At 40.8% G+C, this 19304-nt stretch overlaps 2 protein-coding genes and 1 pseudogene across 7 annotated transcripts in view; 1 reads left to right on the forward strand and 2 right to left on the reverse strand.

Moving 5' to 3' along the window:
- Positions 1 to 6637, forward strand: part of LOC118362412 (unconventional myosin-Ie-like) — a 57985-nt pseudogene extending 51348 nt beyond the window's left edge.
- On the reverse strand, positions 2446 to 10286 carry ccnb2 (cyclin B2). Of its 6 annotated transcripts, XM_052481843.1 has the most exons (9): positions 9863 to 10286; positions 9382 to 9498; positions 8753 to 9030; positions 8503 to 8661; positions 8192 to 8428; positions 7887 to 8027; positions 7645 to 7755; positions 3914 to 4013; positions 2446 to 2694 (listed from the first exon to the last, which is right to left on the reverse strand). In XM_052481843.1, exons 1-8 carry the CDS (start codon positions 9978 to 9980, stop codon positions 3915 to 3917), a joined length of 1260 nt encoding a protein of 419 aa, XP_052337803.1. In that variant the 5' UTR covers positions 9981 to 10286; the 3' UTR covers positions 2446 to 2694; position 3914. The 6 variants fall into 6 exon arrangements, with proteins under 6 accessions (XP_052337803.1, XP_035624264.2, XP_035624261.1 ...); XM_035768371.2 differs by lacking the exons at positions 2446 to 2694; positions 3914 to 4013 and adding an exon at positions 7276 to 7538 and having other exon boundaries at positions 9863 to 10283; XM_035768368.2 differs by lacking the exons at positions 2446 to 2694; positions 3914 to 4013 and adding an exon at positions 7276 to 7538 and having other exon boundaries at positions 8753 to 8995; positions 9863 to 10281.
- A 3369-nt stretch (positions 10287 to 13655) lies between these two features.
- The window catches only part of LOC118381431 (E3 ubiquitin-protein ligase Arkadia-like), a 54045-nt gene continuing 48396 nt past the window's right edge, over positions 13656 to 19304 (reverse strand). Inside the window, 8 exon segments of the mRNA XM_052481867.1 lie at positions 13656 to 15536; positions 15943 to 16046; positions 16964 to 17059; positions 17258 to 17338; positions 17816 to 17933; positions 18145 to 18256; positions 18259 to 18269; positions 18427 to 18787. Coding sequence (XP_052337827.1) covers positions 15416 to 15536; positions 15943 to 16046; positions 16964 to 17059; positions 17258 to 17338; positions 17816 to 17933; positions 18145 to 18256; positions 18259 to 18269; positions 18427 to 18787 — 1004 coding nt within the window. The 3' untranslated portion in view covers positions 13656 to 15415.

Consider the following 19304-nt stretch of genomic DNA (forward strand, 5'->3'; position numbering starts at 1 on the left):
CCCAGATTAAACACACTCCCAGCCCAGATTAAACACACTCCCAGCCCAGATTAAACACACTCCCAGCCCAGATTAAACACACTCCCAGCCCAGATTAAACACACTCCCAGCCCAGATTAAACACACTCCCAGCCCAGATTAAACACACTCCCAGCCCAGATTAAACACACTCCCAGCCCAGATTAAACACACTCCCAGCCCAGATTAAACACTGGCTCCACATTCTCTTCAACGGTCATCTCCTTCCTTTCATAGTCATTTTTATCCTCACTTTTGGTTTTTCCCCATTTTTATTTTAACATGTATAAAGCAGTCTTCATTTTTATAAATCAATCATACTTTATATTGTATAATGAACTCATACTTGTTTTTATTACTCTTTTTTAAAATGAAATGTTTACATTTTTGATTGTTATTTTACTGTATTGTTGAGGAGTGTTAACAAGCAGGCATTTCACTGTTCCGTGTGCATGTCACCAATAAACTTCCATTTGATTTGACATTCGGATCTAGTTTGAATGTGTTTAGTAACTAAAGGGTAATTTGATGTAAAGTGATAGGACAAGACCGAGATTGTCTGGCCTGTGCCAGGGGTGTGGGCACATGTGAGTGGGCATGGTGTTTAGTCTGGGACAGGGCAGGGGGAGATTTGATGCTGGGTGTCTGGGGGGCCATCAGGAAATGAGAAGGAGGGAGCAGAGCCAGGGTGGGCTTAGGACTTGATAGCCCACCCACCCATAGCACTGTTACTAATGTATATGGGTCTGGACATTGGAAAAAATTGTGTATTAGGCAAGGCTCCTTTCACTGGATGGCTTATCTATCCATAACCCATTTAGTCAGTGTTATTATACATTATAGTTTTATGCTATTATATACTGATAGGAATTTGAAAAAACCTGACAACTTGGAATTGTGTTTGTCTATTCAGATTTCTTCAAGCATTAACAGTATGTCTGTTCAGTCATCCCTGCCATTGTATTTGGGTGGGTCTGTACACTGAGGTAGGCACAGTATGTTTTGCTGTCACAGGTTGTTCAGGTATAAATGTTTTAATATCTGTGCCTCTTTCTACAGCTCTTCCTGTTGGAGGAAACGAGGGAACGTAAGTTTGACAGCCATGCCAGGGCCATCCAGAAAGCCTGGCGCAAGTATGTGGCCCGCAAGAAATACGTTCAGATGAGGGAGGAAGGTGAGTGACAATCACGTTTTGAAAAAACTAAATAGTCTAATTATCATGACTAATATTCAAACTTAGATGTCAAACAGTGTCAAGGTTTTGGTCTAATGCTTCTAAAAATGAACTGAATTGAGTCTGTATGTATGCATTCTTGTCTGACTGCCTGTCCCTGTGTGTCCATCCCCAGCCTCTGACCTGCTGGTGAACAGGAAGGAGAGGAGGAGACACAGCCTCAACAGGAACTTTGTGGGGGACTACCTCGGTATGGACGACAGGCCTGAGCTACGACAGTTCCTGGCCAAGAGGGAAAAGATTGACTTCGCTGACAAAGTCACAAAATACGACCGTCGCTTCAAAGTAGGTGTCTTGAGCAGCAGAATTCTCTGTTTGTTTGTTTCCGATATTGTTAGTCCAATGACCATTTGTCTCCTCTCTGTCCATATGTGTTTCTAGGGCATTAAGAGAGACTTGATCCTGACCCCGAAGTGTATGTACCTGATTGGGAGAGAAAAGGTGAAGCAGGGCCCTGAGAAAGGTCAGGTGACTGAGGTGCTGAAGAGGCGGATTGATGTGGAGAAGATCCTGGCTGTGTCTCTCAGGTATTATGACGCAGGTCCTAGGCACCAGGAGATGCTGGCAGGGTCTGACTAGCCCCATACTGACTGTTTAGTGTTTATTCCCCTTAGGCAGTAAGAACACACAGGACCAGCAGACTCCAGGCCTCGCAAAGCCAGCTAGTTAAAGTGTAACACTTTTCACCAGCGGTCACAAATAGATAGTTGCACAATGTACTGTACAGAGACTATTGGTCTTGTCAGTGATGTCATCCAAACGGTTGTACATTCATGGTATCTGGGTTTCGGTATTTTCAAGTACAAAAGATACTAATCACTGGGTCTCAATAGGGAAGTTGATAAACAGCTCAGGAATCAGCCCCCCATTACACATGAGATTGTTCTGTCAGCTCACAGAAATGCAAATGTCAAGCTTAGTGGGTCATAAAGTAATGTGGGTCGTAATAATTTTAGCTGACCTGACCTCTGGGCTGATGCTGTCAGTATTATTTGTCTTTACTGGTGAATTCAACAAAACAAATGGCCTTGATTGTAAATAAGAATTTGTTCTTAATTGACTTGCCTGGTAAAATAAAATAATTAATCTGGGCCGTTTACATGCAAATGTACTATATTTACCTGACGAGAGAATCTGTGTTCTGACAATAGAATCGAATGTCGAATTCACAATCGCTCTCCTCCAACATATCATTTCAAATCAAACTTTATTCATATCTGTCACATTACAGTGCATGTCACAAAGTTGCTCCCCAGTCCCAACTGATTGATCTGTCCCTGTCCCTCAGCACGATGCAGGACGACCTGCTGATCCTACATGAGCAGGAGTATGACAGCCTGCTGGAGTGCACCTTTAAGACCGAGTTCATCAGCCTGCTGGCCCGCAGGTTCGAGGAGAGGACCCAGAGGAAGCTGCCGCTCAAGTTTGGCACCACGTACGTGCTGTAAACACAAACATGCATTTTAAACAGACAGTGTGATATATGGGTGGAGTGGAAGTAGACAAAGCTTTGGTCAACATTATTTACAATACTCTGGGGTAGTTCTGGAAATACTGCTTTTGATTTGGTACTGAGATAACAGATTACATTTCTCTGGCAGTTTCCAGTGGGTGGTTTGAGTCAGTGGTTGTAAGGGAGATGCTCTCTGCTCTGTCTCTCAGACTGGAGCTGAAGCTGAAGAAGGAGAACTGGGGTTTCCTGAGTGGAGGCGGCTCCAGACAGGTGATGTTTGTCCAGGGCCAGGGGGACGTGGCTGTCACAAAGCCCTCCAGTAAGACGCTGCAGGTCAGCATTGGAGCTGGTCTGCCCAAGAACACACGTGAGTGTTACAGTAGTAGTGTGTACCATCCCTCCACATCAGGATTCAATAAACATGGTGTTTTCTTAGTGTTGTCTGAAACATGCTGTTTACTGACATAGTCCCCTTTCTAGGTCCCACCAAGAAAAGCTTCACTCAGAGTCGCTCCAGTGTGTCCAGAACCCATCAGAACACTCCCACACGGGCTCCCCCTGGGCCTCCAGGTAGAATAATCATTAGCTGATGTAGGCTCTCACCCCTGTACATAATAAAGCAGTTAGCAACAGTTAGCTGTTTCAACTTGATGACAACCATCTTCCTCTTTTGTCACAGTTGCCCATCAGAATGGTGGTCTGAAAAACACCAACCACATAGCCAATCAGAGGAACGCCTCACAGCATTCCAATCAGAGGCCTCCGTCAACAGGCAATGGGTCCTGCCCCTTCCTGCCCAACAACATCATTCTGAGGGAGAAAGGCAGTAGCCATCCTAAGCCCAACCAGCCAAACCTGGACTGTCTGAAGGTCCCTGACCAGGGGGCGGCAGGGTGAGTACTGGCACCAACAGCCCTGATTACCTCCCAATACAGAGCCCTAAGAACTGATAACTATAATGACTTACTATACAGATACGTTTGCTCTTACATAAACATGTAAATACTGAGGATGAGTATGGTGCGTAACATGGTTTGTGTCAGTATTGTGCAGTGCTGTTTCAGTGTGTGAGCGCACAAGAACGCACACACACACAGTCCTGCTGTAACTTGGATGATGTATTCCTTTATAGTAACGGAGGCGCCCGGACAGCTTCGAATGGAGGAATGTGAGTCTGAGTGTTTGCGGTGTTGGGTGATGGTTCAGACCTTAGCCAAGCCAGGTGCAGCTCACTGGCATGATGTGTATATCTCTCCCTGGCTCTCCTGTAGCTAGATGCTCTCCTTCTTGCTTGTAGACATCTAACAGCTGATGTTGAATCAGAAGAAGGCAAAACATATCATCTGATTGGACGAAACTACAGAAAAAAGTCTGAGCCCCGTAACATGCTATCAATCATTCTGTTGTTGAAGAGTCATTTTGCTCCAGAATTATACCTTCAAAGGCATGATATGGAATCTATTATCATATAATATCGCTAGATCCCGCTGCTTGCAAATTACTGGGCTTACTTTTTTCTCCTAAAATTAGCTCTGGTGTAAGCTGATTGGGTATGTCTCAATGATTTTGAGATATCCTGGATACAAATCTTGGGGAAGCAAGATGTAACTTTTTTTATTGGTGATTGATTTGGTGTGATAGTTTGCTTGTTGGTTGACTTTGTGAAGGTGTATGTATTTTTCATCTCTAGCTTTCTCAAGTTAATTCACTGTATATACAAACAACTTTCCAGGGTTTTACACTCCATAATACCATGTGATTTCCAATGATACTTAACCCCACACCATGGGCTTACCAGTGTGTTATGCTAATGTGAGCTCTAATGTTGTGTTTCCACAATAACTAGCCTTTAGTATGACACTAAAGACTTGTGTTGCGCATAATCAAACACCTCTGCATCTTTCAAGACTATTGCTTTGTGAGAAGGTGTTAAAGTTCATTGTTAGCCATTGTTATGTACTGTAAGTACCAGCTGAAAAGTACCCAGGGCCTTGCCTTGGCTCCCATGCAGAGCAGGTCTGCCAGAGCCATGGCCCAGTGAGACATGGGTGCCGGCCCACGTAGATGGAAACAGAAAAGTCTGAGCCTTCTGGGTAAAACACTGGAGTAAATCCTAATTGGAAAGGCACTAATAGTGTTGGTACTGAGACAATTTTATGGGATGGCTCGCCATCTTGTGGGAGAACAGAGCATATCAACTTCTATTTAGTTATGTGACTTTGAAAGAAACAATGGAGTAAGCACATCCAATAATAACTACCACAAACTCACATGGTATGTCCTTTTATCCCAATATCGATAACTTCACATCCTTTGCTAAAGCCACACAATAACCAGAAGCTTTCCTAATGACTGACTGTAGTGTTCTAGTCAACCAGTAGAATAGTGTCACATTAATGAAGGATAGAAGACTTTCTTTTCTTTGATAACTAAAGCTCACTCCTGTTGTCTTTCTCTTTATTCCTCAGTGTCCAAAGACAGTCGGTCAGTAGACCACCCCCAGGAGGGGGCGACCCAAACCTGCCCCCAAACCCAAGCCCCAGGTGCCCCAGTGCAAAGCCCTTTATGCCTATGATGCTCAGGACACAGATGAGCTCAGCTTCAATGCAGACGACATCATCGACATCATCAAGGAAGGTAATAAACAGGAGGCAGAAATCACATCATCGCACAAAGGGACAATTATTGAATTTGGTGCACAAAACATTTGCAATTTAACTCTTTTAAAATTTAAAAATAAAATGTCCCACTGTAAACTAAGTCTTCTTTCTTGATCAGATGCGTCTGGCTGGTGGACGGGGAGGCTACGGGCAAAGCAAGGCCTGTTCCCCAACAACTACGTCAGCAAGATCTAGGAGCTGCATGTCAATAACCAGGAGGGAAGTACACACCGGAGATAGAGCTATCAAACAAGAGATTTTGTGAGACCTGAGAAGAGAAACTGACATTTTCTCCACTCCTGCATTGTAGCCTTCTTCTGGATGTAACTTCCTGTTATTCTGGACAGGCAAGAGGAGTGTCAGGCTTGCAATGAAGTTCTATTTTTATGGGGATCTGAGGACAATACTTTTGTCCAGGGGCAAATCGCTACTCAATCCCTGTGAGCACTGAACAAAACTATTTATTGTATTTATATAGCTTTCTACAGTCTCCCTTCCCCCTTTTCACTTCACTATGGTTTTATGGTGATATTTTGGATGCATGAGATTTGGAAACAAGGTTGTAATTTACATTTCTCATTTTGGAAATGAATGGTTTTAACATGAGTTCAGGGTTGTTTCCAAGAAGCCACTGTCTCTGTTCAATATTCTTTTCAATGGGGATTTGTGCTGCTAAGATGAATTTACAGATGGTATTGGCTATAGAAATGTTGAAATTTTTACATAAAATGGACATTAATAGTTCATTGCACTGTGATTTTATTAACTTCGGCAATACATTTCCCTAGAAAAACAATGATCAAATGTGTATGATAACCAATTCTTATTAATCAACTAAACGGATGCAATCACTTTCAGGAAATGCAGTGTGACAAACGTTGTCTTCAGGAATCCCCCTGCTCTTATTTCCAAAATCCAAGTGATATCCCCAGAACTGTCGGGCCACACTGTGCATTGTCTGGTTTATAAGCACTTTATCAGTAGCTACAGGTACTAACTTGGACAGACTGGTAACTCCTGCCACAGCTAGTAATCCTTGGATGTTTTGAAAGATTGCCAAACTAGAGGATAATTTGTTTACATAGATATACTGTATGTGCATCTCTTGACATTTTAGGAATTAAGTCAATACTTTGTTACAATTTAAGTGTTTCCCTGCAGGATTTAATTCAAAGTTCTCTGCTTTTGATATTGTATTCCATGTAGATTTAAGTGCACAGTCTGGGTGAATGTAGTTTCTTTCAAATGAAAGTAAAAGTTTCACTGACTTCATGCTTATGGCACTGAACAATATTTTCTTTCTGGTTTCCAATGTTTATCACTGTGCATAATCATTTAGGTCTGGGTTCAATCCATAAAAGCATTGGACGCTCTGAAATAATGGTGACATGACGCATTTACCATGAATGTTGTCTAATTGCCAATCTTTAGCGCTATGGATTGAAGAGAGCCCTAAAAAAAGCTCTCAGGCTTGAACTGTGGCAGAGTTGCAATGTAGTTAATCTGCATTAATGTTAATAGTTTTTGCATAAATGCTTTAACTGGCCTCTATCCTGTTCTGCCCTAGCTGGTCAGGAAACTCCTTTCCCTACTAATTATCGCCTGGTCCCAGATGTTTGTAGCTGTGTCGACAACTGTACATGCAAACAGATCTGGGACTATGCTGCAACATCCTGGTGCAGCTGTGTTCAGGAACACTGGGCTATAAATCCTGCAGTAGGAACAAGCTGTACTAAAGTTAAATGTCTGAATAAAAATGGCAGGCCCATAAAGTTATACTTCTGTAGGTGGTGTTTTACCCATCGATACTCCGTAAGAATAAAATTGTAACCACCAGGCTGCGTGGCTTTTACTGTCCATTTAACAGCAACTAAAACTGAATTGCTACACAATGTTTAAAAACATCTAGATTATATTTAAGAGTTCAAAACAAGGTTTATTTGTAAAAAGTAAAATATTTACATGTACTTAAAAGCAGCAGTCCAAAAGACCATCTCACAATGGATTTTCTTAAAAATAAAGTGCAGCAGACTTAGTCAGCATTCACGTCATGACATTAGGGTTTAAGTTATGGGAGCAGAGCAGCAGCCATGTAATTTACAAAGGTAGACTTCAGCTGAGGGATGAGGCTGATCCTCATAAGTCGGCTGCTTGAATACTTGTTCTTGACAGCCTGGAACACAATTACTCAATGTTTTTTTTCCCAAGAGGTGACATGTATCAATTTACCTAAATTGTACAAGATTAGATCACAATGTCAAGCCATCAGAGGACCTTACCTGAAGCTTTGTTCGCCCTTCATTGACAGAAACTATGTTTTTGGCAATGTGCTCCATGATTGGCTTGAGGTGGTTCTCATTATAGGTAGAGTAGTGCTCCTGTGTTGGTGTCTGCACAGGGAGTGGACACAATAGTAAAAACAGACCATATCTGTTGCTAGCACCAAACCAGGTTGAATTCTGTAATGTATTTCTGATACAGAGTGGACCATCACAATAATTGCCACAAAACAGAACCTTACCCAGTTGCGCTCATCAAGCAGCAGCTGGGAGAGGCACAAGGCAGCAGCAGCAATCTCCGAAGGATGGTAGTGCACCATGTCATAGTCAAGGAGGGTCAGTTCCATGAGGTACTTGGCTAATGTGTGCTTCTCAACGTCAGCCTGAAAAGACAATGACTGGTATTACTGTAACCTTCTGGTAACCAGTCAGTGGTTGGCTTTTCCACCTCTAACAAATAGTTGCAGTTAATGATGATGGGGCGATTTGAATAACCACACCCATAAAGAAAATTGTATGAAAACATGCATGTCATTGAGTAGCCTACATTGCCAGCCTTGGAGGCTCTCCTGAGGAAGTGCAGGGGTAGAGGCCGTCCAAGCTCAAAGTTCAGACTTCGCAGAATCAGCTGCTCCATCTCCCGAATATGGGCCTTGGTGAATGCATTGTCTGTGATGTAAACAAAATCACTTATCTCCGGGGAATACATCTCTTCATACTTGGACGCCAACAACATGGCAGTCACACCAACCAGCTGGAGCTTCTTGCGGCCAATAGTTTGCACCTAGATAGTAGAAGGGGTTTTTAAAAAAAGTTTGACACACACAGATACGCCATTTTATTTTTTACAAGGCTTACCTGAAGAAAGCGATCCAGGATGGCCACCGTCAGATAGAGAGTCTCCTGCAATAGCTGGAACCTGGAGTGCACCTGAATCAGCCAGTCAATCAGGAGAGCACGCATGCGTCCATTGATCTCATAGCCATCCATGTACTTGGCCCGAACAGACTGCTGGGTCTGTTGAGAGACATTTCAAGATTGTCTTGGAGACCAGTACAAAATATTTAACGAGTCATCACCATGTTAGCCTAGAGAAAACACAAGTTACCTCAAGGCGCTGCAGATATCCATAGATATCCTTTATATATTCAGAGCACAGTTGTGGCAGGTCTGAATCGCCTTCATCAATGTCTTCTACAGCAAGCAGAGCTTCTGAGAACGCCTGGCACAATTCCTCTTCCTTCATGGACACGTTAGCATACACTTCAGGCTGAGGAACTTGAGGCCAAACAGCTGCTAGCTGGTCTTGTTGGTTCATAGATTGTTTGGTTGAAGTCTTGGCAGGAACGGTCTTCTGTACAGAGTATAGAGAACCATGTTTGAGAACTTAAAAAAAAAAAAAAATCACCTTTATGTAACCAGGTAGGCCAGTTCAGAACAAGTTCTCATTTACAACTGCGACCTGGCCAAGATAAAGCAAAGCAGTGTGACAAAACAGAGTTACACATGGAATAAACAAACGTATAGTCAACACCACAATAGAAAAAGTCTATATACAGTGTGTGCAAATAGCGCAAGGAGAGAAGGCAATAAATAGGCCATAGTAGCGAAGTAATTACAATTCAGCAAATTAACACTGGAGTGATAGATGTGCAAGTAGAAATACTAGTGTGCAAAAGAGTAACTAGTGAAATCAGACAGACAATGGACCAAACAACAGCGGGTAAGACAACATACCTTGAACGGCACCGCTTTGCAAGCATTGGGAAAGTTGGACAGCTCTCCAAGCACAGCCCTTCCTGCTCCAGCTACATTTGCCTTTCCCATTAGTGTTGGGTTGTCTGCGTTCCTTAACTGTTGAAGACCCCCCCCCCCCAAAAGTTAACATAAAACATATCTAATTAAAAGTCTGCAGTTTTGTTATGTTAGTTAGCAAGCGACGGGTAACGTCGTCAGCTAATGACACATTATTTAGCCATGCGCAATTACACTAGGTAACCTTAGCTTACCTAGCTAAATGTTTTGCCCGGTTACGCAACTTTATTTTAGGCAAAACATACGCTCGTTTTCCAGCATTTATTTCCTAGTTGCTTAACGTTACCTACTAGATAGCAAATTGGCTAGCTAGCTAAAATATAACTACATATCGCCAGAAACGTTAGCTGTGAGTTACATGCACACAAAAACACATTAGCTAGTCCAGATTGTAAAAAGTTACCGCAGAACGAACTTCTAATGACATCGTCACGCTTGGTTAAAACCAAGGCAGCCAGATAGCCAGCTATAATCGGAAAAAAGCCCAGGTGAGAAGTGTCAAAGAACCAATCCACAGTCATTCAAATACCGCTCTGTTGATTCTAATTGGATTCCGCATCATAGAATGCATCTCTTTCATTGGTTGCCAAAGAGGAATCAAGAATGACGTCGCACAGTCACAATCAGAATGGATATCTATGATAAAGAACCAGAAAAACGTTCCTCTCGGTGTAAATTGGTTTTGTGAATGAAGAATTTGTCTTATATATTTATTACAACAAGATCTCTCAAGTAAACCCACGCCTTCCAATCTGAGTAATGGATAAACCTTGTGATCATTACCAAAGCTAAAATGAGTTTTCATTAGTGTAGTTAGACCACTGGGAACGGCTTTGATCACAGAAATAAATCTCTGAAAGGTATTGGAAACTCTTTCAATGTTATAACTTGTTCATATGTGAGAATATTACCCTTGTTGTCGAAAATATCAAGAACAAAGTCAATATTCCTCTCATGCCAGCTGGTGTAGAACAATGACTTATTCCTTATAGTTATGTCTGAATTATTCCCCAAAAGAGCTTTATGTGGGGAAAAATTGTGCAGGAAACATATTTTCCAGGCCATTAAAGCTTGTTGGTGAAACCTAGCCAATTTAGCAGGTAATCTTTCAGGAATATAATTACATGACCTCCCAACTGACCTCCCAACTTACTAAAAACATTATTTGGAATGAAATACCATATTGAATCAGTATTGATCAAACATCTTTTCAACCAGTTTATCTTGAAAGTGTTATGTTATGTCAACAAAATCCAACACATGCTTATTCCTGACATTGTCTGACAAGGCCTTACAAATACTGTATACCAAACAAAGTTAAGGAAGTGCACTTCAAAATTTTACATAAAATATATCAATATGATATCCAAATTTGTGGCTATTGATGATATCTGCGTTTTCTGTGAAAAGGAAGGTGAGAATCTGTCTCACTTGTTCTTTGAATGTACATTTGTCCGAACTTTGGGAAAACCTTGCCAAATACTTATTTACCATTATGAACACTGCCTATGTTTTTGACATGAAAGATATAATATGTTAATATTTCAATGATAACAAGACCACTGAAATGATTGTTAATGTTTTATTCTTGTTGCCAAATACTTCATACACAAACAAAAATTCTAAAATTCTATACCAAGACTACAGATTTTTCTGATTGAATTAAACTATTTTATTAAAACATTAGCCCTAGTGAATAACAACAATAATAACATCGTCATTATAATAAGATAATAAAACAAATCTTAATAATAAGATTTTTTCAGAGTGAATACAATTGCACTAAAATTGTTTATTTTTTTGTATTATTTTATTGATATTTTTTGTATGTTTGAGTATTTTAATGTTAAAATACCTGTGTTTTGTTTTGTTAGACATGTTTGATGTAGCAAGTAAGTAGATTTTTATATTATGAATTTAAAATACAAAATCTTAAAAAAAATAAAAAAAATAAATCTATGATAAGAACAAAAATATTTTTGATTGAATTTAACTATCTTATTAAAACATTATCCCTAGTGAACAACAACAAGAATAACATTTCCTGAATCATAATTATATTTTTTCAGAGTGATTACAATTGCACTAGAATTGTATTTTTATTTTATTATTTCACTGATATTTTTTGTGTTTTAGTATTTTATTGTTAATACATGCGTTCTGTTTTGTGTGATGTAGCAATATAAGTTGTTGATCTGTATTATGAATAAAAAATAAAAATAAATCTATGATAAGAACCCCCACCCGATTAGACAACGATCACCCCTATAAAAGGGTTTCCACTAGTTACCACAGCTACAAGTTCACAATTGGGTAGTCAAAATTCAAAAGTCATTAATACAAATGGTTAGGTTTAGGCATACGGTTAGCAGTGTGTTTAAAGTTAAGGTTAAGGTTGTTTTTCAAATGACATTTTAAGAAGATCAATTGTAGAAATAGGCGGGTTTATGACTTTGTGGCTGGGGTAGCTAGCTAGTAACGACCCAATCAAAGAGAAATTGACACAACTAATCCAAAAACGACACTTTTTCCTTTTAAATTACAAAAAGCAATGCCATTTGAAGAAAAGAGAGAACATAGTTGCATTAATGTTTGCAATGTTGCAAACATTAATGCAACTATTTTCTCTTTTCTCTCCCTTTTCTCTTTTTTTTTTACTATTTGCACAACCTTAGGCCCCAGGTAATCCTAGAGCTTTGGGTCAGGAACCAAAAGGTTGCAGATCGAATCCCCCGAGCTGACAAGGTAAAATTCTGTCTTCTGCCCCTGAACAAGGCAGTAACCCACTGTTCCTAGGCTGTCGTTGTAAATAAGAATTTGTTCTTAACTGCCTTGCCTAGTTAAATAAAGGAAACAAAAAAAATGTCTGCAGCATGGATGTATTGCTCAGCAGAGGCCACATCTCAATATTGCTGATAAATCCACTTGGCCAAAATAACATTCTATGAATTGACCAAAATGCTAATCTTGGCTACTCTAATTAAGAAACACCACACATGGTCTTCCCTGATTGATGAGTAGTAATAAGTAAGGGGAATCTACATACAATGCATAAAATATATATTTCTATTCTTGCTGCAGGCTCTTTGGATACATGGATGGATACTTCAATTAATCTTTACTTGATGAGGATTATAAACAGATTATAAACAGTTTATATGCATTTCACTGTCATGGCACAATCCATTTGGGGGGGGGTTGAATAGGCATTTTTAGTACTGCTATATTACATCCACAGTACCTTCAGAAAGTATTCATACCGCTTGACTTAATCCACATTTTGAGTTACAGCCTGATTTCCAAATGGATTAAATATATTTCTCTCAACCATCTGAAAACATGTTTTATAATTTTTTGCTAGTTTACTGTAAACAAAATACACAAATATCTATCAATACATGTTACAATCACCTTTGGCAGCAATTACAGAGTAATTCTGGTAAGTCTTTAAAAGCTTTGCACAACTGGATTGTTCAGTATTTGCACATTTTTTCTAAATTCTTCAAGCTCTGTCAAATTCGTTGTTGACCAATGCTAGACAACCATTTTCAAATATTGCCATAGATTTTCAAGCAGAATTAAGTCAAAACTGTGACTCAGCCACTCAGAAACATGTACTGTCTTCTTTGTAAGCAACTGTGTTTTAGGTTAGAAAGCAGACTGAGCCAGGTTTTCCTGTAGGATTTTGCCTGTGCTTAGCTCCATTCCATTTTTAAAAAAAAATCCTGAACCCCCCAGTCCTTAATGAATACAAGCATACCCTTAACAGGATGCAGCCACCACTATTCTTGAAAATATGGAGAGTGGTATTCAGTAATGTGTTGTATTGGATTTGCCCCAAACATAACACTTTGTATTCAGGACAAGTAGTTCATTACTTTGTCACATCTTTTGCAGTATTAATTTAGTACCTTGTTGCAAACAGGATGCATGTTTTGGAATATTTTTATTCTGTACAGACTTCTTTTCACTCGGTCAACCTCCCTGGTCTTTGTGGTTGAAATTCACTCTCAATTAAGGGACCTTATAGATAATTTTATGTGTGGAGTACAGAGATGAGGTAGTCATTCAAAAATCACATTAACACTAGAATTGCACACAGAGTCCATGCAACTTATGTCACTTAAGCACATTTTTACTCCTGAAATGTAGGCTTTCCATAACAAAATGGTTGAATACTTATTGACTCAAGACACTTCAGCTTTTCATTTTTAATTCATTCGTAAAAAAAAAAAAAAAAAAGGAAAACTTTATTCATTCCACTTTAACATAACATTATGGGGTATTGTGTGGAGGCCAATGACAAGCAAATCTAAATGTAATACATTTTAAATTCAAGCTATAATACATTTGGAAAAAGTCTAGGGGTGTGAATACCAAGTGTTAACAATATTTGTCAGTAGTAGATCCCTCAATGTGCAGTTGTGAAATATGGACAAACATGCATAGGTGAATGGTAAGGCACAAATAAACAGACACAGGAAAGAGTTCTAACTTTATTAATATTATTTTAAAACTAATATAAATCCCATGGAATATCATACTGGTGCCATTAAGTCTACGAATGCATGGATACCTGCCATAAGTACTGCATTCCAACACTCCATTCAAAATTATTTATTTTTTCCAAAACTCAGCAATCAGAGTGGAAATACATGGCCTCAGCGCACTCTCTTTACAACACTCCTGTCTGTTCTCTCCTGTGCAAGTATATGCAAGTTAGCAAGTCGAGAATAATATTAGTGTTATCTTTTCAATGGCAGCAAAGAGAGATTGCTGCTGCACAGCTACAGAGCGAGAGAGAGAGCGAGAGAAAGAGAGAGAGAGAAAAAGTGTGGGTAAGAACAATGATCTGGGACGTAAGAATATTCAGCTACTTATGTATTATTCTGAGCTGAGAGCTGCGTATTTCCCTCTGGGAAAAAAAAAAGAAACGGAGGATAAACAAAAAGCAAGGATAAACCAACGCCATTCCCAGCTTCCAAACAACAGATATCCCCAGGTTGTAGGCTCATGTGAAACTGGTTGCATCTGTGGGCCTGAGATCCCCTTATAGAACCCAGTTTTCCATCTGGGGCCTGTCTGAGGGAGAAATCCAAACAGAACACAGACTGTATCCTCAGCAGACCTCAACAATCATTCCATTGAAAAAGAACAATGTAAATGTAACAGTCAAGAACAGATGTGACATTCATTTTCTTTTTCTCTAAAATACATTAGATGACGTGTGAATGGTGTTTAGTCAAATCAAGGTGGTGCAGGGGAGGTGTAAGACACGCATATGCATTTTCTGGGAGATGAGGTGAAGTTTGAGTTTATTCCCACTCTAGAAATACTGGGTGAACATGAATACAGCAGCTGATCAGTTTAACATGATATTTTCCTAATTAAGGAATGTCTTGTTTTACCTTCTTAGAAATAAAATGTCTTCCACTTGCAAACCACATTGTCTAAACATAAACTAATCAATACAATGATCGGTAAAATGAGTCCTGCAATGTTTTTAAATGGAGGTTAACGTTCTACTCCAGTAAAGCAAGGCATTAGGTATATAGAAATGCTTCTTTACTAGAACAGCTATCCTCACCTGCAAGTTGTTAGGCCATGAGAAGCCCACAATAAATGTGCAAAGAAATGCATTGCGAGGAGCCATGCAAAAAAATAAAAAAATAAAATAATATATGACATGAGGAAACAATCAAAAGCTACATAAAAGCTTTATAAATACAATAACATTTTAAATCCTTAATGGAGATGTCAATTCGAGCAGTATTGTACTGTGTGATAGCTGGCACTCTAGGCTCAACACTTCTTTAGCCTGAAGTTTTTTATTTTCTCATAGTGGATCTGCTCAGGTAATTCATGCCCTCTTTGGTTGACTGCAGTACTGAAGAAAAATTCAAAACAAAACAACAAATAAAGAAAATTCCAACAAAGAGTTGTTAGAAAAACAGCATCAACTCTCAACGGCAGACAACTGCGCCTCGATGTCCACTCTGCAGATGGGGCACTTCTTATTGGTGAGGAGCCATTGGTCCACACACAGTTGATGGAAGAGATGCATACAAGGTAGGCGTCTGTGGAAGAGAGAATATATTGTTAGACATAGACTTTGAATTCCATCTTCATAATGAAACAATCCTGTAAAGTTGGAAGGAAATGACAATGAATACATTTTTTTCATTTGGTTTGCTGAAAGATGGAAAATTATCATTCATACATTACAGTTCTTACATTACACCAACAGAGGGCAGAAACTCTGAAACTCGCTTGATCACATGAGCACATATGTTGAGCTCCAGAAATGTCCTCTGAGACCAGTCATTTTCAGGCACTCAAAGGATTGGCTTTTCTGCTGATTACTATACTTTTGGGTGTTGAGAAAATCTCCACGGCATATGAAGAGAAATGTGGGAAACGAGTGTTCGTTCTCACACAAAAACAGCCCTGCATTAAAACACACACGCTACAGTATAACTGTACCTGACGTCCTCCCCTTCCTCCAGTATTGACAGACAGATGGTGCATTTCTCCTCTGTGTCTTCGTCCGCCCCCTCATCTTCTTCTTGCTTACCATGCAGCTTTCTCTGTTAATGGAAACATTGGAAAACACCATTATAGATACACAGCATCACTGTTTCCACAAAGACAACTTGTATTCACATTATAAAGACGCATTACAAACAGGGAAGGCTGAGACCATTCTATGAGGGTTACCATCAAACACAATAAATGTATTCAGAGTTCACAGGCTGTAAACATTACAGGTACAGAACAACTTGCGAATTAACTATCCTTTATGACTGATAGAGGGCTTACTGTATACAGAACAAGCATTATGAGGGTGAACACATATCCCTATGAGGACAGAGATAATGGTCATTTTGTCCTGGCTACAAAACATGTCATGTCATCCCTATGGATCAAGGTAATATGGATTAAAATATATATATTTAAATAAATATATATATATATATTTTTTAAATCTATCAAATGTTTCTACTGCCGAATCCCCTTGCCCCCAAACCTACTACCATTAACAACTATAAATGAGCAGAGACATGTTTCCAAATTGAATTTGTTCATTTTTTTCTCACCGAGTCTGAGGTTGCGTGCATATTTTTCCCAATAGTTGCCCATGCTTCAGGGGTTAACTGTTCGTCAATGTCTCGCTCAGTCTCCAACACCTTCTGTATTGGGCAGCAGGTTATTAGGTTACTTATTTAAATGCATTTGGAAAACTAGATGGAATCTTTCCCTACAATGTTTTCTAAGGCTGCAACTTTGGTTGAAAGGGACACCTTCTAGTTTCTACAGCATCTGACTTAACGATAGCAATACATTCATATTTTGAAAGGAGCACAAAATAACCACTGAGTGTGCACTCTGTCCCAGAATAAAATCTTGTGCAGACATGCACAAAATACATCACATCAAACTACATTACATAGGATATGTTCTGAAACACACACACAGACACACACTTTTATAGGAGTGCTCTCACCTTTTTGTACTTGTGTGGGTAAGTGCACCTCTCTATGGTTCCCTGAGAGGCCCCTCGGTTCACAGTCCCCAATCTCTCCTCTAAATGCAGCAGATCCTGAGGAAATAGGGCAGGAAAACAACCCAACGTGAGACTGTGCCAACTCAGTTCCACACAGCTCATAAGCCACAGCCATAACACACTCTCAGCTCCTTCATAACTAATTACCAGGGCCAGGAGAGTTTCCTCACCTCTTGACATGTGCAGGAAAAACTCCAGGCCCTAGTTACTATATCTTCACTAATTGAGTGTTACCTCATAAGTTCGTCCAAATCCAGTCATTCTGGATGAGATGTAGCGGATGTGCGGGTAGGTTACTTCAGACATGCCAGTGTGCTGTGAGGAAGGAGGCAAAACAATTCCATGGAAATATGTTCACTTCAGTAGAGTACAGTCACTTGTTTCTATAGGCTACAGTTCATGAAGCACATATAGCGATATAGCATTATCAACCAAGTCTGCTGACACTGCTTGACTTGGGTATGAAGTCCGGTTAGCATTGCCAAAAACTGCATTTTTGATAACCACAGAAGTCTCACAATTTCATATCTTCTGACATTGTGCATTAAATTTTAACATCTTTTCAAAGGGGCATCCATTGATTTCAGGCTGCTGGTTATGTTGAATATGCACTTGAAATGCCTTACGGGCCACCATTAATTGCCAATGCATTATTCATGTGGCCCAACAAACCATCCCTGAAATAACAGATGTTATAAATAGAGGGCTAGCATCATTCATCTAAGCCATACTTCTCATGTATTCTAACGTAGGCACATGTGCTTAGAGTGAAGGTGCCAGTCGTGCACTCACCATGAAGGGGATGGGGAAGTGGTGCAGTCTTGGGGGAGGGTGGTAGTGGGGCAGGTGAGGGTGCAGGTGTCCTGAAGGATATGGTGCCACGGTCACTCCAGCCTCGATACCCAGCTCCCTACAGAAGAAAACCAGACCAACAAACAGTCCTCATCAACTCATAGACATTGACATCACGGGGGCCATTTTAACAGTGAAGATGAGGGCATGCATGACTGACAATATCCTTTGCGCACAGCAGGCCACACATACGTCAGTATTTTTTTTTAAAAAGACTCTCGGCCCTAAACGCAAGGCACTGGCCCTCCACTGCTCTAAATGGTACTAACCATGCAGTCCTCTGCTCAGATTGGCGTGGGTGGGACGACATGGTCTGGGGCACGTGGATGTGGTGGCCATGGCCGTAGTTGGGGTGCATTCTGTGGGGGTGTGGAGGGGGCGCTCATGTGCTCGTCTGGAGAAAGGAGAAGAAAGGGGGGTGTATCAGAAACATGAGATGGAAAATATCATAATATTGTCACTGTAATCAGACAAATGGAAGCTACTGTCTGTGCTTGCAGTTGTGTTGCTGTCATCAGACGGGTTGGACCGGGGCCAGAGGCTACACTCACGTGGGGTGTTGCATCATCCTGCGTCTCTGGACCTCCATCCTCTGTAGCATCTCGTGCTGGTGCAGCCTCTGCACAGAGGTCCCCAGTGCGGGCATGTGGTGCTGCAGGGCCTGGTGCTCTGCGGGCAGGTGTTGGGGTGCATTGGAGCCTGTGAGGTGGTGGGCGGGCAGAGGGGCAGGGGGGGGTGCGGGCACGGCGTGGCCAGGGGGGTGGGATGGCAGGGGCGTGTGGAAGGGATGGATGGGGTGGGGGATGACGTAGTCACCCTGTGGAGTGGGCTGAGGAGGGGGAGGAGGGTTACCATGGGAATGGGGGCAGGTGTTAGAGGGCTGGTGGTGCAGGGAGCGTGCCAGGGGAGCGTCTGGGTGTCAGAGAGACAGAATGAGAATGGTGGGAGAAAGTTGAGAAGTAGTTAGTAACACCTTACCAGATCGCCTTTAAGTCCCCTTCCTAATGATGACACCTGATCATCATCAGTTATGACTCTCCTCACTGAAACATGCTGCCTGGCTGTTCCATGTGCTGAGCAGGTCTCCCACCTGAGACCCCGGACAGACCCAGCCCATCCCTCCCTCCTTACTGGAGCCCCGCTACACTCCTTCTCATTCCACACAGAGCTATTCTGAGGAGAACCAGCAATTAACAAGGCCTGTTTGGTAGCACACCCGCAGCACTTAGCACATTAAACATCAGGTGTTTCTCTTAATTACTATTAGCACTGGGTTTCAAGAGTGCTGTTGTCGGCATAATCTTTCAAGGTCTGGTGGTAATAGTTACTGTATAAATCCCAAAGGCTAACGTGTTTAGTACAGTAGTATGCACATTCTGCATGGGAATAATACACTATAGTTACTACTGCAGCATTTCATTTTCCTATC

This window comes from Oncorhynchus keta, chromosome 2 (genome assembly GCF_023373465.1).
Source record: "Oncorhynchus keta strain PuntledgeMale-10-30-2019 chromosome 2, Oket_V2, whole genome shotgun sequence".
NCBI classification, from domain to species: domain Eukaryota; kingdom Metazoa; phylum Chordata; class Actinopteri; order Salmoniformes; family Salmonidae; genus Oncorhynchus; species Oncorhynchus keta.

Coding starts and splice junctions, on each gene's coding strand:
- ccnb2 (XM_035768371.2), bottom strand. CDS start 9,980: ATGACTGTGGATTGGTTCTTTGACACTTCTCACCTGGGCTTTTTTCCG. Junction 7,756..7,886: donor TGCTTGATGAGCGCAACTGG/GTAAGGTTCTGT, acceptor CTCCCTGTGCAG/ACACCAACACAGGAGCACTA. Junction 7,539..7,644: donor AAGGGCGAACAAAGCTTCAG/GTAAGGTCCTCT, acceptor ATTGTGTTCCAG/GCTGTCAAGAACAAGTATTC.